Source organism: Chlamydotis macqueenii, chromosome 1 (genome assembly GCF_036417535.1).
Source record: "Chlamydotis macqueenii isolate bChlMac1 chromosome 1, bChlMac1.mat, whole genome shotgun sequence".
Taxonomy (NCBI): Eukaryota; Metazoa; Chordata; class Aves; order Otidiformes; family Otididae; genus Chlamydotis; species Chlamydotis macqueenii.
Window position 1 is genome coordinate 87,817,508 of NC_141556.1, and position 24,558 is coordinate 87,842,065.

General features: G+C 45.7%; 1 protein-coding gene across 1 annotated transcript; it reads right to left on the reverse strand.

Annotated features, from left to right (window-relative positions):
- Positions 1–1,617: 1,617 nt before the first annotated feature.
- WDR3 (WD repeat domain 3) lies at positions 1,618–24,476 on the reverse strand. The gene is made up of 26 exons (XM_086760632.1): positions 24,231–24,476; positions 23,015–23,224; positions 22,429–22,547; positions 20,648–20,726; positions 20,214–20,309; positions 19,628–19,741; positions 18,548–18,649; positions 18,330–18,427; positions 17,318–17,413; positions 16,768–16,998; positions 15,880–15,973; positions 15,397–15,498; positions 13,125–13,210; positions 12,534–12,669; positions 11,790–11,846; positions 10,994–11,094; positions 10,734–10,845; positions 10,484–10,618; positions 8,863–8,913; positions 8,131–8,196; positions 7,195–7,287; positions 6,436–6,483; positions 4,443–4,486; positions 3,852–3,980; positions 2,976–3,069; positions 1,618–2,344 (listed from the first exon to the last, which is right to left on the reverse strand). The coding sequence occupies exons 1-26, from the start codon at positions 24,399–24,401 to the stop codon at positions 2,189–2,191; spliced, it is 2,820 nt and encodes a 939-aa protein (XP_086616758.1). The 5' UTR covers positions 24,402–24,476; the 3' UTR covers positions 1,618–2,188.
- Between the last annotated feature and the right edge of the window lie 82 nt (positions 24,477–24,558).

Below are 24,558 nucleotides of genomic sequence, written 5' to 3' on the forward strand. Positions count from 1 at the left end.
CCCCCTCGGCAGTGCATTCTGAGCACTGAGGTGAGCCACTGTTGACAGTACAGACAGGTCACAAGTGATACAAATCAGAGAACTAGAGGGAAAGCTCAATGGGGAAGCCTGTGTCAGCACCTGTGGAGAGAGGACAACCACTTTCTACCACCTCCAACACCTTTTCTTCCAAGGATTCTTCCCAAATGCCAGTGACGGCAAACAGAGACAAAGGTGAAGGAATTCCACCTCCTCCAACTTAGATCAAAGGAGACACCTGTCATCATCACAAGAAGATGACTCTGCATCCCAAGTCACTCCTCTATACCACTGTCTACATCCTTGTCCTCGGTCCCTGAGCTCATGTGCACCTGTGGCCATGGTTTTTCTCCCAGGCCTCTGAGACAATCATCAAACAGCAGCTCATTACATACGTTCCATAACATTTATCTCCCTGGCATTAAGGTAAACAGAGCACATCGCACAGAGCCATAGAGTCAGCCTTCCCCTTTTGGTACCTGGTTTTGGTAACTCTCTCCAGTCATCACTGCTGAAGGTGCACTGTGGTGTCATCAGCCACCCCTCCATTTGTAACACTCTTTTCTTTTCCCTGCGGGGTAGCCCATTTGAGCAGCAGCTGACATGGATACAGGATGTCACCTGAAGTTACCGGCACAGTTCATCCTACAGTGCCTGCTCTCCCTCCCGCTGCGGTAATCCCTCTTAAGAGGGTCTCCTTTGGGAGAAGTAAAGGAATAGGACAGAGGAAGATGAAATAGGAGCAGACAGAAATATGTTTGCGTGGAGCTGTTTGATCACAAGTTTCATCCACATCTGGACAAACCTAAAATTACAGAGGAAACAACTGGCAGAGCTGTATGAGGATTGCCATTTCCATAAAGAGTCTGAGACCCGTCTCCTGGAATTGGAGCATGAAGTGCTGCTGTAAATACCCAGCCTCTAATGAAGCAAGTGAACCATCAGCTCCCTGACAAAGTTATTTACTAACAACAATTATTTTAAGAGGTGTGGTTATTACATCTGAGGTGCTGCCAAAAGATTGACCAACTGAACTGTTTGCCTTGTGCATAACTGCTAGTAATAGAGAACCTAAGTCAAAGACTATAGTCAGTAACAACTGGGATGCAATTAAAAAAATCCATATGAAACTTAAGTTAGAAAGAAGTCCAGCTCTGAGTACCTGAGTCAGACCTGTAAGTCCAACAGTCAGCAAAGTAGCCACAAGCCCCCACCACATCCACCAAACCCATGATTACTAGTAAAAAGGACAGTGTGTACTACAAACTAAAAACTTAGCAACAACAGCAGAAACTTGCTCACTTTATCCTGCCCTGCTGCAAGAATAAATCATTTAATCTCATGCAGGACAAGGACAACATTGCAACAATTCAGTGCAATTTCTAAAAACTAGACCAGGTACTATGGAAACCACCCACGCTTTTCATGCTCTGTCTGCCAGCTCTATGGAGTAGCACCTTGCATTTTCTCCCACAGGTTTTATTCTCTGGAAAAATAAAAAAAATAATCCTTTGAGAACTGTCATACAGGGCAAGGCAGCTGAGGCTCTACTATAGAAATATCAGGACAAAACTCAATAAAAAAAGTTATCTCACAAAGCATATATAAATAGGCCTTTAATAGAGTGCAGCCATGTCTTCCCCTGTCCCACTAAAAAGCCAGTGGCTGTAGACCAAGTTCTCACACTTTGGCAGAAGTCACATTGCTCTGCCCAGAGTCTCCAAGCACTGCCACAAACCACCAGCAGGTGTCAAAAGAACAGAGTATCTTGCCAGCATTTTTCCCTGGATAGGGCACAGTCCCATGAGCAGTCCATGGGCTGGATTCACTCCATTCAGTTAAAACCCTGCCAGAATGAGCCAACCTGTTCTGCAGGAGAAGTCAACTCCATTTCTAACAAGCACTCCACTGGAGGAAAAGCATCTGTCTTTGACAGCCACCTCAGAAATAGTTCAAACACGTACATTCGCAGCAGACTACAGAGAGTTCATCTCAGCGACAACCATTGTGAGGTGGCATTATATGCTGGGTTATACCACATGGGGAGAGGACAAACTTTGTCCCAGTCACCAGACATCATCACAGATGTTAAGCCAGAAGAACACTTCCATGGGCCAGCACTGAGGTTACATGACTCCATCCAGGTGCTCTGGGTCTTGGACAGCAAATGCTAGAGCACTGCAAGAACCATCTTCTCTTTCTTCTTCCTCTTCCTCTTCTTCTCCTCAAAACGGTCAGTAGCATCAGCAAAAAATGTCACCTCATCCTTGGCCTCAATCTCCCTCCTCAGGTACTGGAGGCCTGCCATGTTGAATCCCAGCACATCCTGTAGACAGACCAGCACCACACTGTTGGGTACATCTCAAGCTTGTTAGGGGGCAGAGGGTCATGCAGTGGCCACCCTCTACTAAGAAATGGTGAAAGCAAGACAACCCACAGATTTAAATAAAGCAACATTATTTAAATGTAAACTTCATCTGAGTAGGAAAACAATCAATCCTACACTCTGTTCCCCACAGTTCTCTCTATTAAGAGCAGCTATAATCCACTGTATTTTCTGACTGACAAATTGCTGTCAGGTACCAGAAGTTGCCTGGTTGTGAGAAGATACCAGCACAGTCTCCATTACTTCAGGCACTATTAGCCCACTGAGAAGTCCAAGAGAAATAGACTTTATTTACTTCCTACATATTCAGGAAATAGCAAGCCAAAGCCCAAATATATACATCAAAGAAAACCAAGAATAAATGAGGAAGCATGAGTGCAGGATCATCACTGGGTAGTCTCATGTCAGAAAGAACATAAGGAAAAGGCAGCCTGTTTGCATAGGAGGAAGGTGAAATGGGCTCAGATTCCCAACTGACTTTCCCACTGGACACCACAGACAACACGTGCTCCCAGACATTGGCCCATCCTGTTTTTCCAGATCCTGGAAAAGCATAGGCTACAACACTCACCCGGGCCTCGCTGACTCTGGAGATGGTGGTTTTCTTCAGATTTTCTATCACTGTCACCAGCATATGGTTGCTTGTGATCTGCCCAAAATGTATCCTGGGAACAAAGCAGGCAGTGATGTATTGCAGCATTGTTCTTAGAAACATCAGACAGCTCCTCTCCTGAGTCTCTGTATGTTTTTCCATGATTTTTCTTAAATTAGGCCTCCCTAGACCAACCTTATATACCAGACATGAGCAGATTTATCTGGAAAAGTTATTTTCTGAAGCTTCTCTTCAACATACAATGGTTCAAGAGGAAGGTCTCTCTGAAATACCTTCTGAGGGCATGGGCTCTACAATGACTCTGTGCCAGTGAACAGTGCCATTTCAGCCTTGATGCAGGATCTTTCATACCAGTGAGACTTGGGGAACCAGGGCCAGCAACCCCACCTGGGCAGGTCAACACTGCACCTGATCAGTCCATTCCCACACACCATTCGCTGCAGGATTCCTTATCTCCTGCAGAGACTGCATCTTTATTCCCAAGGATGCTTCCCAAGAGCTTCAAGATCCAGAGACACAGGAGAAAGCCCAATTTTTCCCATTTTTATGCTACATGCATTCATGGCAAGCAGCAACTTTGCAGCTCCAGGAAACAGGGTATATTTCCCAGCTCTGTGCTGTCCAAAAGCACTGTCTCACAGCACAGGAGCAAGGAGTATCTCTCTGTTCACATAACTGGCACAAAGTGAGTTCATGATATGCACCAGCATGAGGGGCCCAGAGGAAGCCACTACTGACCAGAGCCCTGTTAGGGCTTCCTCAGCTCCAGGTTCTGGACAGCAATAGCAACCAAACTGAGACTAGTAGATCAGTCTGGGCAGATGACAGACTCACTTGAGCAGGAAGAGGAGAGCTCGGCACAGGAGTTCAACTTCTGAACCCAGCTGAATATATTCATTGAAGAGTCTGAGCAGGTCAGGGACATAGGAGAAGGGCAGCACCAGGAGAGACTCTTCCAGCTCACTGAGGAGAAAGCAAAAGGACAGAAGCATTAATCTCAGCCACTGCACTGCTACAGATGAGCAGGTAGGTTCTGGTACAAAAGCTGTGCTAAGCATTCATCAGTGCTGGTCTGTGACTGCCCACAAAGCACAGTGCACCTGCACAGACTACAGCCCAAGCCAGCAGACATTCTGGTACAGGGAGCTGGCACACAATCTTCCCTCCTCAGCATCCTCAAGCTACTCTTCACATACACGTGCATCTCCAAGCAGACAACTCACACAAGCTTCATCCAACACTCCCCATGGAAGGAACAATTTCCATTCTTCAATTCCATGCATGCTTGAAAAGGGGCTGCCAGGAACAGTAACTCCAGCTGCCCACACAGCATGAGAGACCGTTCCAGGAGCCCAGCCAGTCCCGGGCCCAGAAATCCAATAGTCAATCACAAACCTGTTCAGCAATAAGGCTCTTGGGACTCACCTCGACTTGACCTTCTTGAAAACTTCTAGCACATATGCAGAAGGCTGTAACAGAGGAAAGACACCAGATTTGCATATGAAGAAACATTCAGAGACAAACATGCTTTAAGGTCCACTTCACCCAGTTAAAAACATGCAATCAAGTCTTGTGAGATGGACAGATTAAGCTGAATGTAACAAAGAGGAAACCCCTTCAGCTTCAGTAAGTTGCCAGTCTGAGAAGTTCTCCCTCCCCAGAATATAAACCCAGCCTTCTCAGTATACTCTGGTGAAGAATATTGTGAAAAATCTAATTTATATTCATCCAGTTAAATTATCTCATATTCAGTTCAATTAATCTTGTACACACTGGATAAAAAGTTTGGTGAAACAGACAAGTTATACCTATAAAGTCTTAACGAACTCATCTCCCAAAGACTTAATTCCTGCTACCCCTGTTTACCTGCTGAAAGTGTTTGGCAGTTGCAGAGCAGAGCTGGAAACTGCCAAAGAAAAGTGCCTAACTACTAAGTCAAAGAATTTCACTCACTTCTATTCAGTCTATCCAACTTATAATTAAATATAACTATAATCACAGAGGAAAGGACAAAAAGGCTCTTGTACGGTGATTACAGGTGGTTAGAAGGAAGACAAAAGGCTGTTTCAGCTGGCATTGACGTACTTCAGAAAAGGGGAGCAAGGAAAAAACAAGGATTTTCCTAAGGGTAATTAAAACCGCAATCTGGAGTACATATTGGAATAAACAAGGAAAAACAAAACTACTCTACCCAGAGTAGTGGGTTTTTATCACTGGAATCCATGCATCCATGTGTCTGTATTTTGTGTAGTCAAAAATTCTCAGTTTAGTGAAAACTGTTGTGTACTAGCATGACACAAGTGGGTAAAGGCATCAGCTCTAGTCTGCAATACCTGAACATTTAACCACCATATAGAATTTTCTAAATCTAAGTTCTTTAGGAACAGAAACAGAATCAGTAACTGCTGTACCAATGCCATAGAAAACAAATCTGGGCAGCTACAACACAGCCCTGCCTCGCTCAGAGCTGCCCTGCTGTTGTTACAGCTGCACAGGCACTGATTTAGCATCAGGAAGCCTTCACGTGCTTCCAGCTCCTGCTTCTTGAGTCAAGTCAACACAGTATGTATGTTGGGACAAGTGTTCCACAAGCAGTCTCTCCCAAGAAAGAGGATAAAAGACTGTCAGTGCATGAAGTATTTTTGTTCATGGTTGGACATACTGAATGCTCATCATGGTCAGGTCACCATATCACAAGACATGTCACAACATGCAGCTATGTTCTTATCCAGCAGCTTAGCACTTGAGACTTTAGAAACAGGTTCAAATTCCCTTCTCTGAACAGTGGGATCCCATCAAACATCACCCACCTCCAAAGAAATTGCTAGCTACCAAGCCATAGGATTTCATTCACCCTTGTTCAATCTATTCAACTTGCAATTAAATATGCCTGGATTCACAGATGAAGGGAGAAAATGGCTTTGGCTAGGTGCCACATGGTGGGGGGCACAGTGCCATGGGTTCTCAATTACCCATTCCAGTGGATGCTCAGGTATTTTGTGTAAGATGGCACAGCTCCTCTGGAATATCCTATAGCATGGCAACTGCACCCTCCTGTCAGCAGGAAGATGTGCCCTTAGGCACAGGAAAGGTTTGAACTAGCTTTCCTGTATCTTGGTTCATAATGAAGTACCTGATAAGGCCATGGCTACACCATCAGTGTCATATTTAACCTTGATAGAGTTAAACTTCTGTAACACACATGCAAGATATTAAAATTTAAAAACCCACTCCCCTCCCCCAACACCCCAAACTGTGTTCACTTTGCACAAGCAAAAGTGCTGAGTTTTCACTTCAAGTTGAACCAAGTAGTCCTTCTTCTCCACAGCAACCCAGAGTTTTGGCTCAGCCAGCAAATCAACCAGCCCCACTCCAGTTGAGAATGGCCCACAGCCTGTGGCCTGGGCATTCCACTTACTGTAATGTTTCCGTAAGCACGGAGGATGGGATTGACAGGAAAGGGAACCTGGAGACACAGAAATGGGTTAGAATGGGGTATGTGTGTGTCTACAAATGCATATTCACAGAGAAAACTTTAACCCACAATAGAAGAGAGCTTTTATAAAGTGTCAATTCCCACACCTCCACCCTCCCCACAACATCATCCCTGTTCACCCCATCCCCATCCTTGGAAACATTCAAGGCCAGGTCAGATGAGGCTCTGAGCAACCTGATCTAGTCAGGGATGTCCCTGCTTCTTGCAGGGAGGTTGGACTAGATGACCTTTAAAGGTCCCTTCTATGATTCTATCACTGAAGGCCTCATTTGCAGCCACTAGACAATCTTATATGCAGACATACATGACTAACTCAAACATGTATGTATTTTCTTCCACTTCTTAATTGTCACTTTTGCCACTTATATCACAGCCCCTCATTTAGCAAGGAACGTTGAGATGAAGGCAAAGAGTAGGTTTTGGGATGAATTTGCAGCAGCATGCTCTCCCAGGAACAAAACTTAAATCCTACTGTGACTTTCAACATAAAGGTCATTGGAAAGAACACACCACCATGCCACAGGGCACAGTGTCATCCTGTTCTCAGGAAGATTTCAGCAAATCTCTGCTATTTCCAGCTGTCCTGATTTTATCAGCATGTTGAACCTTTCTACCAAGATGACTGAGCTGGAAGGATACATCCCCACACCTTGGGACTGGTATATTTCTCAGGTTTTTTACCTCTTTTCCTGCAGCTTTGCATATGGCCTTGTGCTCCTTTAGTTTTGCCATCTCTTCTCTATACAGCTCAATAGCTTCCATGATTCGCTCAGCCTGTGTAGCACAAGAATGGCCCATCAGTGACACCAAACAAGCCAAAGCAGAGCTTAAGTCCAACTAGACAGAGGTGGAAGCAGGGCAGCTGACATGGATCATTACAGGACACGTCACTCAAAGATAACCTCTACTCCAGACTGCACCACTACCCTGAGCACATCAATCATCCTGAGATGTCAAACACCATCCACAGTCCCCCAACTGACCCAGATGCTCTCTGCTGCAGCTTCAGTTATTGCCTTGACATTGCACCCCAGCACACAGTACCCCTTTGAGGCCCAAGCCAGGGTCGGGCCATTTTGCCCACTCAGATTAAGGATTTCCTCTGTATTTACAAGAGCACCAGACTGTTGAAATTTGCACCCATGAAATTACCCACCCCTACACCTTCCTCATAAAGCTCCCACCTCAGGCACTGCAATACATCTCCACCTTCCACAGATGCCCATGGGACTGGGCAGTCCTTTGGAGAGAGGTCTGATACCTAGAGAACATCCCACCTGCCTTGTGTTTCTTTGGGCTGCAAACCCCAAAGGGCAAGAGCAGCCGTGTCTGACCCACATGTGACAAGCTGCAGCCTGAATACCTCAGGAACCTCACACCTCAGCCCCTGGAGAGATCTCTGGAGGAGATAATTCCTGGTGTATGACTCTGAAGAGTCAGACCCCTCCCTGTTGGCCATGGAGCAGGACAGACTGCTCTTGCAGGCAGAGGCAATTCTGCCTTATGTGACAGCCCAGGTTAATCCTCTTCAAATTGATGCTGTGACCTTGTGACAGCTCTCCTCCTTGAGAGACTGATAAGGCACAAAGCAATGCCGGCAGACCCACACAATCTTACCGCTTTGACGTTTTCAATAGTCTTCTTTCCTGCCAGCCCCGTCTCTCCTTGTGTCTCTCCAGCCACCTACAAAATACAGAGTTTGCAGCTCCCTCCTTCCACAGCAGATACACATAGGCACCTCCTGCTAGGATGCAGGACCACAGTCCATGCTAAGAAAAACATCAGCCCTGTTCCATAATCTGTGGAAATACAGGATTTCCCAAGTGCACAGCTCTTTCTCAGGAACAGAAGCACTGCGCTAACACTGAGCTCTGGGAGACAGGTAAACACAGCTCGTCTTCTGCCAACAGAGGCCAAGTGATAAGGTCAGTGTCAAAACAATCTGCAACCCCGAGCACCTGAGCAACAGGTTCTTGAGAGGCTTCCCCAACTGTTCTGCACTACATGGACCTGAAAGCAGCTGTCAGAAGGCATCCCAGCCTTAGTACAGAGCTGATGTGGACATGAATCGGGGAGATAGAAAGGGCAACAGCACAGCAAGGTTTAAGCATCCACAGCTACCGTGTAGCAGTTTGGCCAGCTCCATATACTGCCCTCACCTTGCCTTTAGGAAGTACGAGTCAACTGCATGTGAGCAACCACAGCTTCAGCAGCATCTTCCCCCCTGCACTCCCTCAAAGCAAGAAAATTACCAGGCCTCTCTGACACCTCTTCTATGACTCTTACAGAAATAGTTATTCCAGACTCCCCACAGTCAAGAGTTACACACCCTCAAATGGTGCCACTCACCACAGGCTGCTCTTCCTTCGCCACGCTCTCTTCATATTCAGCTTCTCGTTGCTACAGTGGATAAGAACACAACATATTAACACGTGTGAGCAGGCAACAAGCAAGGGTACAAGTCCCTTCCAGACTGGTTGAGCAAAGGAGCCTGCAACTTCGTGCAGTCCATTGCAAAACCAGGACAAATCTGCAGAGATCAACAGTGTCAGTGCAAAGTGCCCACTTGTCCCTGGTCCCAACCCCATGGAGAACTCTGGCATCTCCCAGAGAGAAAGTAATCAAAGTCTCTGCTCTGGACGAAGGAATAGCCCTTAGACAGCCCACCACACTGAGACAGAGACAACAGCAATTCAGCATCAGACCTTTCACTTGGCACAAAGGACAGAAGAAAGAGGTCTACAGAAGTCCCAGAGTTGTCCTAGCCTGCAATAGGAAAGAGCCTTCTGCCTGGCATCTCTCACATGAATAGGGCCCCAGCAGTGTTACCATGTTACTCAAATTTCACCCAAAACACACTTTCCTGGCATTTGGAAAAGAACCTGTCGCTGTGTCTTCTTTTACCACCATCATTCCTAGCACACCAACTACTGAGCATCAAGATGCTGCCTGTGGGTCACCTCAGCTCTCTGCAAACAGGCTGGGACAAAAAAAAAAAAAAAACAACTCCATTTATTGCAGGTTTCTCTTCCACTCCTGCTTCTGCACATGTTTCTACATCCTTCCCTCACTGTGTTTTGAGAACTGCTTTAAGAAGGGGAGACAGAGCCAGACTCCTCCAAAGGATATAGCGAAAAGACAAGAGTTAGAAATTGTTCCAAGGGATTTCCAATTGCATATGTGAAACAAATGCACCCACCAACCCCAAGATTGGTTCAGCACTGGAACAGGTGCTCATACAGCCTGGAAAATCTTCCTTTGAGATGTTCATGTATCAAGACAAGCCTCTGAGCAGTCTGATAAGCTTTAAGGTTATCCTGCAGTGAGCAAGGGTTGAACTAGAGACCCCCCAGGGTCTCCTTCCTATTTTAAGTCCTTCTGCAAGTCTATGACTCCACACAATACATGCTTAAATGAAGTAGAAGGGGCTTCTTCCAGCACCCCCTGAGCTTTGGGGGCTTCTACTGAGATACAGTGGACCTCTCACAGCTGGAAAAGTGGAAATGAAGACAAAGTGCATTTCACAGGAGCAGTGTTCTCCATCACTCCACAGCAGCCACCTCCTGCACTGCGTCCAAAGCACACTTCAGTTGAAAGGAGCACAAGAGAGTAAGAGAAGATCAAAGACTGTAGCCAGCAGACCTCTACAAAACCACAGCTATACAGGAAAGTCTGAGAAACAAGAAAGAAGCAAAGCAGATAGTAAGTTTGCCAGGCATCTGCAATGCAGTACAGACAGACAAGCACCTGCAATATCTGCGGTACTGTCTGCAGATAGCTCAGGGCAACAGTCCCATCATGTAAAAAATGCCAGTCAGCCCTGAGCACCTCAACACCAGGCTGCAGTTAGTAGTGAGCAGGTCTGACAAGTATGGAGCCAGACTCTTCCACAGTGAAAAATGAGCAATCTGCCTGCTGGAAAGAAAACAGATCTGGAACTTGTCTTTGACAGGAAGGATGTAACTCTCACCATTTCCCTCTCCTCTTCCAAAACAAGTGGCTCCCTTGTCCTTTCCCAGAGGCGCAGGGACTTGTCATGGGATGCTGACACCACGTAGTCTCCATTGGGACTGAGTGCCAAACACCACACCTCCTGATGATGCCCCTGTATGGTAGACAGAAGAGGTAAAACATGAACATCACCCAGCTTCCAGGCCCTGAGGGAAGTGCTGCTCATGCAGGGATAATGCTTCCTTTCAACAGTCTCCAAAACTTCCTACCTCCAGCGTCTGGATGTGCTCAAATTTATCTGCATCCCACTGCTTAATCTTGCTGTCCTTCCCAGCTGTGAAGAAGAGATGGGATTTTGCCACAAACTGCAGATACATCACACTGGAAGGGAAAAAAGCTCAAATTCACCCACTTGGAGAACATTGCAGACCTCCCTCCGCTCTATGCTGGACAAAAGGGTTATTACTGGATCAATAACCTTAGAGATAAGATAGCCCACAGCCCAGAGATGCTGTAGGATTTGACTAACCTGTCATCATGGGCAAAGAGAGAGCGGTGACAGTCCCCAAAATCCAAGCCCCAAATCTTCACATTCCTGTCAGCAGAGCCGGTTGCAATTAGAGTCCCATCCTACAGAGCAACAAAGAGAGGAGGGTGTGGGTAGCTGGCTGGCAGTCTCATGAGGAATCGCTGCTGAACCAGTGACTAAGCAGTTCAGAGTGGGCAGATACCCACCTCCTGAAACACACCCTCCTGATTTCTCCACCTCCTCTCACCAGGGTGGCCCATGCTTGTGGTACTGCCACAGCCCACTGACAGCACCCTGGCTCTTTCCTGAACCTCTGCAGGCATTTAAGACCTTAGCCGTATGTTGATTTTTGGCTTCTGATGAGCCTCGTTCCAAACATACCACAGAGCAAGATGCAGCCCAAGAACAAACAGGCATGAAGGGGCTGCTCCGCCTCAGCACCTGCTCTCTGCTCCCACTAACAAACAATTCAGGCTCCTCTCATAGAGCCAGTAACTTTAGCAGAGAGTAGGCTGTACCTCTTACGTGTAGGGAACCACCACAGCATTTCAATTTCTACTTGCTCACAAAATGCCCTGCCCAGTTCTGTCATGACTGCTACCTCATGACCCCTCCCAGTGAGCTCAAGATCGCAGGATAAGGAGGGGCTTGCTGTGTCCCATCAAGAAACTGTAAGTTTTGGGAGCAAGGAGGTGACAAGAAAGCATTATCCTAGAGGCCTTGCTGCCAGCAGAGGTTCTCGCAGTCATCCATATCACCACAGTCCCACCTAACACACAGCCCTAGTGATACTTACATAGGAGATGTCCATGCACAGCACTGGCAGCTTGTGTCCATACAGGGAGAGGAAAAACTGAAGCAGAAGAAAGGTGTCTCAGTTAGACGTGCTGGGTAGAGATGTGTGAAAATCTCAAGCTCCAGGCTAGTTCTGCTCTGCCTCAGGAGCTCTGTCTTTACAGCACTGACTCACTTTCTCTCCTGCCCTGAACACTGTTAGCAGCCAGGGCCATGATGGCAGAACTGAGAGGAGGGTGGAAGTATCCAAGCAAGCTGAGCCAACTCTGGTGCTAATCACCACAGCCTATGGAGTTTATCTCGGATTCTCCTTGCATATCTGTCAGTGCTGGTCTGTCTCGAGTCATTCACTAACATTCACGTGCTAATACACAGCTCGCCACTGCTCACAAGGAAGAATCTCCTCCCCCAGGCTTTGCCTCTGCCTATGCCCTATTTAATTCCATGTGTGAGACATTCATCCCCACCCTTACAGTGCCTCACAGCTCTGGAGTTTAGGGTGAACCTTGCCACCTGCAGGTTCACAACGCTTTCCCGATGAAAAACAGATCTTCTCCCCAGTGTGGGACAGCCATGGCACGGTCATATTTGGTAGCAAACAGCCATCTATAATGGGATGCATGGTCTCTCTTTGATTCTTACTAGTGTCCCACAAAAACCAGACACTTTTCCTATGTATTCCTGATCTTTCCGGCTACAATTACATCACTCCCTGCACAGCCTCACAGCCCATTTGGTCATCCACCTTGAGTGTGTCAATATAGAAAATCTTCACAGTGCAATCCAGTAAGGAGACAGCCAGCAGTTTCTGGTTGGGGCTGTACCGCACACAGAGAACATCTTCATCCAGCTGCAGAACACGCACATGTTTCATGGAGAGCCTGGCAACAAAAAAAGGGAAGAAAAAAAAAAAAATGTTATCCCAAACAAACAGGCTGGGAAGAGGTATGAATACAACTCCCACGTTGCACCCTGGGAAAGCAAGTTCGTTCTAACACGCAGCATCTCATTCTTCATTATGACTTGACCAAGACAGGACTGGAAATAAGCATGGCATTGCAGGCTGATAAACTTCACTGCTAAATTTACTGCTTAATGATCTGGAGGCCTGTCCTGTGATTTGAAGCTGACCACAAGCAAGGGATCAGAACGTGGCAAGTGCCCTTCCTCAGCTAAGCTCAGACCTTCACAAAACAGCACTGAGTTCACACTCTCCTACATGTGTTCCATGTACATATCATGGGCACTTCTTACAGTGCACAGCAAAGGCCAAAGCATCCATCAATCAGAATGGATACTCCAGCTGAATACAGTCTAGACAGGTTTATCTTCTTACCTTTTCTGAACACTGCTTTCATCCTTCACAAGCTCAAACTCCCAGAACTTGACACATTTATCAGCACCTCCTGTCACAAAGCCACGCTGCAGGGAAAAACAAAAAAATTATTGTGAAACCAGTTTTGCTATAACCCGGAGAAATTCAACAGCAAGGAACTATCAACACACAAGGAGGTTTTTGACATGTCCCACCTTCCTACAATATTAATGATTAAGTGGACACCAGCAGGAGCACTTGCTGCGGTTGGAGCATGCATTACCCGTTGGCTGAGCAACAACAATTTCAAAAGTTCTGGCAGGGAGGTCTAAGACAAAGACTCCAAATGTAAATCAAGACCTGGGCTGAAACTGTGGGACTGAAAGAAGTCATCTCAGCTGTAGGCAGTAATGATGTGTTTGTGTTTTGTGGGAAAGTTGACACTGTTACTGGATCACACACATCTCACTATCACCCCACAAGCACAGCCTCCTAAAGGAAGAACAGTTCAACATAATTCCTTTTACATTAAGAACAAGGGTAAAATCTGTCCCATATGTTTTAATCTGTAAGGTGAATGAATGTCAGGCAGGTTATTACGTGCTATGGTTTTGATTCCACTAAAAAACACTCCAGCTTCTAGCACAACATGACCGCATAAGAAAAATAAGGCAGGCATGCACAGAAGAAAGCAGAAAATGATAGAAACCAATATGAACCTGAACTGTGATAACAGAGAAAAACTGATACAAGGAGTAAAAGACACAAACAGATTTCTACACTCAGAGTGGTTAGACCAAATTGAGTGAGTGTGTGCATGTAAAATGGGGGGGGGGGGGGGGGAATCTTTTCAATAGTACTGACCCATTTCTAAGGGCAAAGTATGAGAACTATTAAACACCAACGTTCAGTAAACATGGCTTCAGTAAGCATTTCTCATCTGTTTTACTCAGGGAAAAACTATGTACCATAAATCGCATTATAAGACAGTGATGACGAATTGCTCCAAAAACTCACAAGGCCATCAAAAAGCAGCTACTTATGTCAGACATTTCTAAATCAACGGTTCAGATCCCCTGCCTCTAAGGCTTTTACAGAGCAGAACAAGGTACTCTCTAAACTGTCAATGTCCATTCTCAGCAACTTTGGAAACACTGGGGCAGATCCAGAAAGAAACTAATGTAACATCAGAATTCAGACAGAGTAAGCAGGCAGGCCTGGTAACTGAGCATTGTCAACAAAAGTAACAGGTCATTGCAGTTTCCATCAAACAAAGTAAACCAAATACGGAGAAAAGAGCTTATAGAAAATTATTTTGATTGGAATTATCCTTTTCCTTAAGATTAAAGCTGTAGTTGATAATCATAACTGTGTTGCTCATGCAAGGCACGCCTTTTGGCCTTGTGTTAAATTTTCATTACAAAACTACGATAATATAGTTCAATAAAGCACATGCTCTATGAATTAAAGACTAGCTAAGATGTTTCAGAGCTTGATATTAAATGAGAAATATCTACTAACTTGACACTACGCTCATCTGCTTACAGATTTTATGATTACTAGAAAAATAACCAATTAAATATATCTATATAATGTCAGAGCTATCCAATCTATCTGAAAAAGAGTGCCCAAACAGAACCAAAACACCAATTTATATGTTAGGAAGCAAGGATCTAAGCTCCACATACATGCCTTCTGCGAAGCAGTGCCTCAAAATTGACTTTGAGGGACATAGTGGATTATTATCTGAATACACAATCTCACTGCAGAGCTATGGACAAAAGAACTGATTAAGACTTTGGATGAATTTAAAAGGCACTGGTATCATTCCTATCGCACAGTGCACCCAGATCCTGGGGACACCAGCAAAAAAAACCAAACAAACAAACAAAAAAAAAACCTACAGCAACTTAAAAAAATATCACAAGAACATGCAGGTTACAAAGGGCTGAAGCTCTCCATGGCTGGAACACATCCACAAGGTAGGTACTGCCACACAAATGGAATCTAGCAGGGAAGTCCGAGCGTTCTCAATCATGCAGAAGCCAGACGTGATGAGGATGGCCCCACTCAGCCCAAAGACTCATTGCCATGTGCCACATAGCTAGAGAGATTATTCATCAAGCTGTGCAGGAATCCACAGTTAAAGTTCTTAAATGCTATCAGCTGCATGCTCCACCTCCCAAGATGAGAAGTTTCCATGCTCCCACCAGTAAAACCAACACAGCACTTCAGGAAGAAGCTACATGAAAAGACGTGCAACAGATGGTGCTTAGAGGGGTGGCTGAGTTACCTGGTCTGGTGAAAGAGCAATGGACCACACTGCCCCGTCATGAGCATCAAGTGTCTCCATCAGACTCCCAGAAGCCAGGTCATACAGCTGCAGCTTCCCTGTCTGCAGAGAGAGACATATCACAGAGGACACCTCAGCCCCTTTGCCTTCACGACACACAATAGCTCCTAGCAGAAGAGCACCCCCGCCAGCCATCTCCCAAACAACCAGCCTCATTAGATGGCTGTTACATACAGATGGCCAAACTCCTACTCTCCATCAGGGACTTCCCAAAGCTCTCCCCAGCTGTCCAGCTTAAGCCAGAGGAGCTACATAAATAGGCTGCAAACAGAGCAGAACCTCATTGTCAGAGAGATTTTTACACCTAAAACAGAGCGCTCCAGATCAGGAGATGCAATGCATTTTCTATAAGGCTGCCTTAACGACATTTTCAGAACACTTCCAGACATGGGCAGTCTGGAGTGCAGAATGGAGACTATTTACCTTGGTGCCAATGATGACCTGCCGATCTCCTGGGACAAAGAGCGAGCAGAGGGCGTACTCACAGTCCATTGTCCGGATGCACTGCAAGGTCGATCTGTGGACAAAGGCAGAGCCCAAAACCTCTTATCACACACAAAACCTGGCCCGCTAAGTATGCTCCAGAGTGGCCTCTATCCACAGCTGTCTTTTCAGCTGGGCCAGAAGATCCACCACCATCCTACAACCCAAATGCTATTCAGCATTACTGTGAAGAATGTTTTCTATAAAAACATGCGGTTACATAGTTCACCATAATGACTTATTGCTATTGTAAGCACGGACAGAGCTCCTGTTCTCCAACAGCAATTCCTGTAATTCAGGAGAAGAGGGAGGAGTATAAGATGGCACACTTAAAGGAAACACTTGAGCTTGAAATTGGCACCACTCAGGAAACACTGGGACAACACTCTAGATCAAAACAGCAGCCTGCTCAGCCTAATACTAGATCCTTCAGATAAGATGCCAAGAAACCCACATGTTCCCTAAAGAACAGGCAGTAGCTAGCTTAGGATAACAGTCAGTACCTCTTACTAAAAAACCAAACAAAATACAGTCTATACTGGATGGATATGTATGACCTCTGTGTTTAGATACTTGTTTTTCCATACCTGCCACTAAGCTTAGCCTCAGTGCTGCTTTACAGCATCAAACTCCAGGAGTTAATTATGCAGTTTTACCTCTATAGCTTCTCAGTTTCCCCAACCAGGAAAGAAGTCAAATAGTTTTCTATTCACTTCCTTTACTTCATTCACTATTTTGTATTTCTCCATCATCTCCCCTTCCTTATCACTGCCTCTCTGAATACAGTGTCCCTGAGTTCTAGGAGACTGACACAACTGGACTGTGTACCTGTTCCAAATCTTTACAGACTCTGCAGCTGCTGAGAGAATGGCAATATTGTCAGAGCTAAAAGCCAACGTCCTGACGTCACTGCGGTGGCCTCCAATGGTTATCCTGGATGCACGGACAGCCTGTGGGACTTGTGCTGATAGGTTCAGGTTGTACGACTCAATGATGTTGTTCTGGAGCAGCAGTACAATCTTCAGCTCTCCTTTTGGAGAGAGAAGCAAGTCAAATGACCTGTTTGATTAGACAAAATCAGAGCTGTACACAGGGGCAATAAGACAAAATGCAAGAGGGATCAAATATCACGACAGCTGAGAAAGAGGAATATAAACAGAGGCATGCCACAGGCAAGTGCACAGAGGTGTGCACAAAGGGGACCATTTGTGGAAGAGGTGTGAATGGACTGGCATCAGGGTAGGTCTCTCCCCAGCTCCAAGCTGAACAGATACTGAGAGGGAAATTACTTCTACCTCTCCCTATACTGAGCTGCTCAGAGCCCTCCCCAAGTAGCTACATAATCACAGCTCCACTTTATAATAGGCTTTCCACTCACTTGATTTTAGAAGAAGCTCTGATGTTAGTGACACGCTGAATCTCCTCCTGCAGGCTCAGCTCCACGCTCCTTTCAGAGTCCTCTTCAGAGTTCTGTCTAGAAATGTCAGATAATGGAGGAGAGTCAAATAACCCAGCACAGCCAAAACAAACTACATAAGAACAGAGGATAACATAAGGAAACCACAGCCTGCTGAAAACAACTGCCCTCTTAGCCAACAGTGCTAACTATATTTAAGAACAGAGTGAGACAGTGAAGTTCATGCTGGTATGCAGACTATTAAAGAGACAAACTGTCCTAAAAAAGGCAGCCTCCTCTGGAGCCAATACACTCGAACAAGGCACGTTAGAAACATGGATACAAAACAGACAACAGAAAGCTGTGTTTGAGTGCGAAATCAGCTTCTGCTCATCTACCACTCAACAAAAGTCTTCAGCCATTGTCAGAACGCACCTCCAGATTTATGTGCCCTGTGCATCAGTTTCTACCCTGGAGTCAGACCTCTCCCTAGGGACTGTTGTGAAACACTTGTTAAGTGCCAGGATACCCAGAGAGACACTTAACATGAAGTAAATACTAATAAAGCTCTCGTCTGTATCTCTGCCTGCTGTAAAACAGTAGATGATGTATTAGAGTCACTTTGACTTCTCAGGTGAAACTTTCATTTCTGTAAACCCTATCAGTGACTTCATTTGATGCAGTAAGCAGTGTGAATATGAATGTCAGGTAGAAGCAAGCAGCTCTGAAAAACCCATTTTATATCCATTCCTTTGCACAAATAAGCTTTCTTGCAGGGTGAAGACTGAGAAAGAAAGGTACCTCCTTAGTCTCTGCGAGAAGTCTCTTGCTTAGACAAGCAGCAAGGATGCACAGGGACAGTGCCCTCAAAATACAACAGCTAGCGCAGACAGAATGACCAGTAGCCTGGAGTTCAACCAGCATGTCATGCTGCTGAAGGCGTTTTCTAACAGTTCTCTGGACACAGACAGCAAATACATCCAATACTGCTTACCTGGCTTTTTTCTTTGCTTTCTTCATTTTCTTTTCCAATTTCTTTTGGACTTCCTCTTCAGAAAGGACAGAGAACACTTCCAGAACAGAATCTGTTCCCTAGAGACAGAGCAAACAAAGTCAAAGGCATGCAAAGCCCTTGCTGGCCCTTGGAGAAATTACCCAAGGTGTCTAAACAGCCTCCTCTACAGCTCGATAGCAGAGCCCTCCATTACTTACATGGCAGGCCAAGATCTTGCCCGTTCGGTCTGTGGCAAGAGTAACTACTCGGTCTCTCCCTTCCCGCATGATGGATCCAACTTTGCTGCACTTTACAAGGCGCTACAGAGAAAGAAGGAGAAGAATTTTAAACCTAGTGGCAAGGCAAGTCAAGAGAAGAGAGGGAAATGAACCTATAGGATCCCAGCAGAACAGCTAGCAAAAACCAAGTATTTGTGTGAGCTACAGGCTTATCTTCTTATGCTCTGTTGCATTTTAGCTGAAAATAATCATTGACAGTCTCAGTGGAAAAATAACTTTATTGGCAAACCACAGCCATTGAAGAGACAGAGATGAATTTTTACACTACAAAGGCAGTAGAGCTCAGTTCCTCTGTCAGGAGAGGCACAGAAGGTGAGAACAGACTCTTAAACAGGTCATTGAAGGGAGAGAAATCCTCTGGAGAGGAAACTGGGGAAGTGTTTAACAAGGTCAGCTATCTACCATAATTGCAAGCAGTCTGAAATTTGAGGAGGACCCCAGAAAGTTCCACCAGAAAGACAGATTTAGTAAAGTCTCCACAAGCAGCACAAGTGGGAATGGCTTTCTGCAATCAAATCTCACAACATATGTCGTTATGGTGCAACTCTAACCTCTGAGCTTCTGCTACTCACCTGCAAAGGTAAGCATCAGCACTGAACTCAGCAACCACCAACCAGCTAGTAACTATTTTATTCCCATGTTGTTTGTGAAAGAGCTTTATTAGCGGTGTCGAACTTTAAACATCTGCTAGTCCTCCTCGAACAGAAGGCAAAGAAAAAGCTTTCAGGGGAGAACAACATGTGTTTGTGTGCTGGCAAGCATACTTCTGCTGATGTTTTGCAGCTAGATGAGGCAGCAACTGCTGCTGAGGAAAATGTTATGAAGTAAGACAAGAATTACCACTTTTTCCCTAACAGGCTAAATATGACACTCAGGGTACAAACCCAAAACAGAGAAGCAATGTGTGAGTGACTCAAACTCCTGCCAGCTCTGCAAACAGCACCATGCAAATGGGGTTAGATACACCACTCCACAGACAGCATGGAAAACTGAGCTTACCTCCTCAGGATGCTCATCCAACTCTACCGTCTCATCCTCTTCGGTGTTTTCTTCTACTACTCCAGGTGAAGACTCTTTGCTTTTCTTGGACTCCGGTTCATCAGGGTCTTTTACCTGTTCACAGACAAAAAAAAAACAAACCCATAAGGAGTACCTTAAACCACAAGAGCTGTGGTGCTCTGGTTTCTGTCTCTCACTTCATTTCCCTGAAGGAACAAGTGGCTAGCATACACTGCAATAAAGGAGTTGCCTAGAGCATGACTGGTGGCACCAAACACTCCAGGTCCTCCCCTGATTATCACCCACCCACAAGATTGTCTACTCCAGCCATAAGCCAGAAGGCAGGAAGATCTGACACACTCTGTAAATTTTGTTCTGGAAATGCTCACAGCTTCACCTGAAAGCTCAAACCACAGAAAACATCAGTCTTTCCCAACAGCAGCTTGTGGACCCCTCAGACAGCAAAGACATTGACATTCTGGGAAACCGAGCCAAAGCAATCAGATTTAACCTGTTCCAGTCCCATCTTAGTCCAAAGACAAGCAGCTGAGCAAGACTGTGTGGGGTTACAGAGGGAATATCTTACCTCCTGGATGTACGTGATATCCCACACCCTCAGCTCACTGTCAGCACTCCCAGTGATCAGACGCTTCTCTTCAGATACCAAAGCCATCCCCCAAACCTGTTCACAGGCACAATGTGAGTAATTGTCTTACGGTTCTTTTAACTATCATAACAATAGGAAAGCATCTTTAATTGATTTATTAAAAGGGCAACCATTAAGACATTGGATCTAGCTGGATCCTCCTCTGGGGACATCTGTATTGAAATGTCACCCGTTGTACATTGATGATAGCTCATGGAAAATTTGGAGGTTTCTCATTTGTTCATCCCTAAAGCCTAATGACAAGCAAAACAGTGGCAGTTTACAACTCCTGAGAGCAGGGAAAGCACAAAGTGAGCCATGACACGTAATCCAAATTCCCTCCACCCCAACAGCTCCCCACACATCCCCTTTACCTCAGTACGGTGTCCAACCAGAGTTTTAAAGCAGTGCTGGGTGTCCAGATCCCACCATTTCACCAACGTGTCCTTGCCACTGGAACAAAGATGAAAAACTCAAGACATAAGGAAAGACTGCCAAAGCTCACATGCTTGGGAAAGTGGTAGAAATACAAAGAGTCTAAAACATACCACAACATATCACAAAGCAGGTGCTCAGACATTGAATTTCAGAAGCTATGCAATAACAAAGTATAGCAATACAAAGGTGCTGCAAAAAGGTACCTAGCAAGTCACTGAAAACTGCTTCTTCCTCTGGATTCAGCTGCAAGCCCCAGTGTCACACAGCCTCATTTCTCACTTATTTAGGCTAAGAACAATACTCTTTACTTAGGGTGAGAAGAATAAGCGCAGAGCGGAGATCAATTCTAAAGCTGTCTCTAAAATCCCTCTCCACACTCTCAACCCGTGCCATACCTGTGCATTGAACAGGCTACAAGAGAAGCAGATCCTTCACTTTAGGCAGGGATTTGGAGCTGCTCCTCCTAACTGAGAATTACAGTTGTTTCAGTCCTTCAAAGCCCCTGCAGGATTAGATCTCCTTGAAAACACATTTCTGGCTACACTATGCTACCCCAATACTACAAGAGCACTCAGGAAAAGTAATACGAATATTTACACAGATTCTTTCAGTACACCCTACAATAATTAATACTTTTTAAATTTTTGGTAACTTTGTTACAACCTGTTTTCCTCAATAAGTTTCAACTAAATCAAAATATAAAACTTGTTCCATTAACTAAGCTCCCTCGGGGCAAACAAAATTCCTGATTATAAGTGATATTTGCTGTTAATCCATCGCTTTTGTTACATAGGATCCATACTGGTAAATTGGACATATGAAACTGCAGTTAGCTGCTCGGGAAAAAAAACAACCTAACGTAAGGCAGCAAAACCTTGCATCTCCAGAAAAAGAGCATAATGTCTATGTTCCGTTAATTTAAAAAAAAAAAAAAAAATGCATTCTTTATCTCAATTTAGCTACTGAGATAACTATGAAGTATTTCTAAAGGTGACCTGCAAAGACTTGAAATTCCATTAAGAAACCGGCATCATCTACCAAACCAACAAAATATTATTTTTCCATTTGAAACAACACAAAAACCACAATAAACTTGTTCTACTTTTACACTGAACTGATTGCATGCACTTTTCCATTAAGCTATTAGATGACACATTAATAAATAAGAAATTATTGACTGACATTTGACCAAGAGTACCTTCTGTCAACTGTTCATTATTAGAAGGATACAGTCAACTAGCAGTTCATGTTGAATAACTAAAAACCAACTCAAAAAACATCTATTACCTTTTAACCAATTCCTGTAATTACAGCTTACTAGGAAGCAATTTTTCTGTCACATTGCCATGTAAATTATACATACAGAAGGTAAGTCTGCTTCAAGATAAACAGCACAAATGGTTACATACACAACAAATGTATTATCTATTCCTTGTTACAGTAATTCTAAGTTGCTATATTTACAAGCAAGTTAAACCTTTTTCAAAACACTGTTTTTCAGAATAGCCATTTCAGTTCCGCTTACCACACCTGAATTCAGGCACTAGACTCAAGAAATACGTGGACATGACAAAAATCGTATTCTAAGATGCTGGTGGGTCTCAGATATCATGAGCTGAGAAGGAAAATACAAATGGCTGTGGCACCTAGGATGTCTAAATATCAAGTAAAACCATGGCCGCTTTCCTGATCAACCACTACTGTTAGTCTGGCTCACCTGGTGACCAACAGGTTCTTCTCCTTCAAGAAAAGGACTTGAGTGACAGCATCCTTGTGTCCTCTCAGCCGGTACAGACCGCTCTCATTGATGACATCCCACACGATAACATCTGTATCCTGGAACAGACAGAGTGTCTCCAAGGGACGGGCATTTGTCTCTGCAAAACATCTACCTCTGCTACAAGACTGTAAAGACTACCTTCGAGCACACATTCTCACTCTGAATTTGAATGTCAGGGATGACTAATGCAAGTGACATTTGCTCCCCAAAGATGTATTCAGACCAATAAATGCACCTCTGCCCTGGCTTGAGTCACTTTTGCTATTCCTGACCTCATAAGCTTCTCCAACTTTAACAGCTCTACTAGTACGCCACTCCTGCCCTGTAGCCCCTGTTGGGGCTCCCAGCCCTGGGCTCTCCAACTCCATTGTTGTCTCACAACCCTAACTCCTCTCACTGCCATCCTCTGGCTATAGCCAGAGGGCACATAACCCACTTAAAATACCAGACATTTTAGTGCAAGTCAGCTTTCTCCGTGGAGCATCTTTATGAAAGGTCTGTCCTCCAGATGTGCAACCCTCACCTTCGAGCCAGATACCAGCCGGCCACCCAGATGGTCATACTGCAGGGCTGTAACTGCAGCCTTGTGTCCATTGAAAGTGATGTTTGCTTCTCCAGTTAGGAGGCTGAAGACACGGATTGATCCATCTTCATACCCAACAGCCAAGTGCAACCCATCTGGAGAAGGGCAGAGGTAACTGACCTCCTGCTTGAGACCCTTAAGGATAAGAACCTGCAATTTTTAGGAGACAAAATACACACAATGTTGATAAATGGCATGTCAGAGCCACATACTTACACAGCAGAAAGAATACATTCTGCTTTTCTACTGAACTTCCAACTGAGCCCTTCTGCCACTTCAGAAGTAATTTTTCAGCTTCCTGCACCAAATACAGCATCATTAGCCCCATTTTACAAGGTAGAGAGTAGCTAGGATGGAAATAATTTTTCATAATCATACAGGAAACTGGTGCAGAATGAGTCTTGGAACTCAGAAGCCCGTATTTGCGCCCATGCATCTTCAGTGCCAGAGCGGAAGGAACACTGAGTAAAGTCTGAAAGCTTCTTCCTGACCCATCCTCTCTTGCTTGGCCTTTCTCAAGTATAAGACAGCACAAGAACCAGAACATTATAAAAACATCTCCAAAATAACATGCCAGCAGTCACCACTCTAGGGGTTGTAAAGCAAATCCTGAATTCACTTTGTAATGGAGAGCAGTACTTATAACGACTTCAGAATCTGACATGCGGCAAAGTCCTTAAAGTTACGGCTCACAGACTTGCCACGGGATATAACTCTCACATGGGAAGCGCAGCTCCATAGCCAGAACGCAAACCCCTCGACATCCCTGCTTCATCCCAGAACTTTCACACAGCGCTGCTGGTCACCAGGTAAACAGGGAACAGCTCTGCGGGCGCCGTGGCAGCAATTACTCTTCCCCAGCTGAGGTGGGAAAGACAAATCTCAAAGGATCAACAGTGAGATTCGGCCAGGGCGCACCCAGAGCCGCAGACGAGCCACTGCAAGCCAACCTCAAGGCGTGCCCAGACTGCAAAAAAAAAAAGGGGGGGAAGCTGTGGGAGTGACGCTCGCCTCAAAAAGCGGCCCGCCAACACTGGGGCTTTGCTCCAGGCGGTCCCAAAGCACCGCACACTACACCTGGTCCTCGCCAGCCCCCCCGCCGCACCCCGCCACTGCAGCCCCAGGCAGGGGCCGCCCCCCAGGGCCCCGCTCTCACCTTCTCCCCTTTCCGCGTGTCCCACACGAAGACGTGCTCGCAGGCCGGCACGGCCACGCAGCGGCCCCGCTCGCCGCGCAGCGCCACGAAGGCCGCCTTGCCCTTGGCGCTGGCCACCAGCCCGAAGAGAGCGGCCGGGCCGTACCGCAGGTACTGGCGGGTGAGGCCCATGGCGGGGCTGCGGCGGTGGAACGCGCTAAGGAGACGGCGGCTCAACCGGCCGCCACGCGTGCCGAAGTCCCCGCCCCTCACCCGCCGCGACCGGAAATACGTCAGAGTGGGCGGGGACAACCCTTGCCGGAAGTGAGGCGATGAAGCCGGCGGCCGG

Excerpts from the sequence above, each read along its gene's own strand:
- WDR3 (XM_086760632.1), bottom strand. The coding sequence starts at position 24,401 with ATGGGCCTCACCCGCCAGTACCTGCGGTACGGCCCGGCCGCTCTCTTC. Across the intron at positions 18,650-19,627 it reads TGGATGAGCATCCTGAGGAG|CGCCTTGTAAAGTGCAGCAA; the intron begins GTAAGCTCAGTT and ends CTTTCTCTGTAG. Across the intron at positions 11,095-11,789 it reads TGTGCATGGACATCTCCTAT|GATGGGACTCTAATTGCAAC; the intron begins GTAAGTATCACT and ends GTTGCTCTGTAG.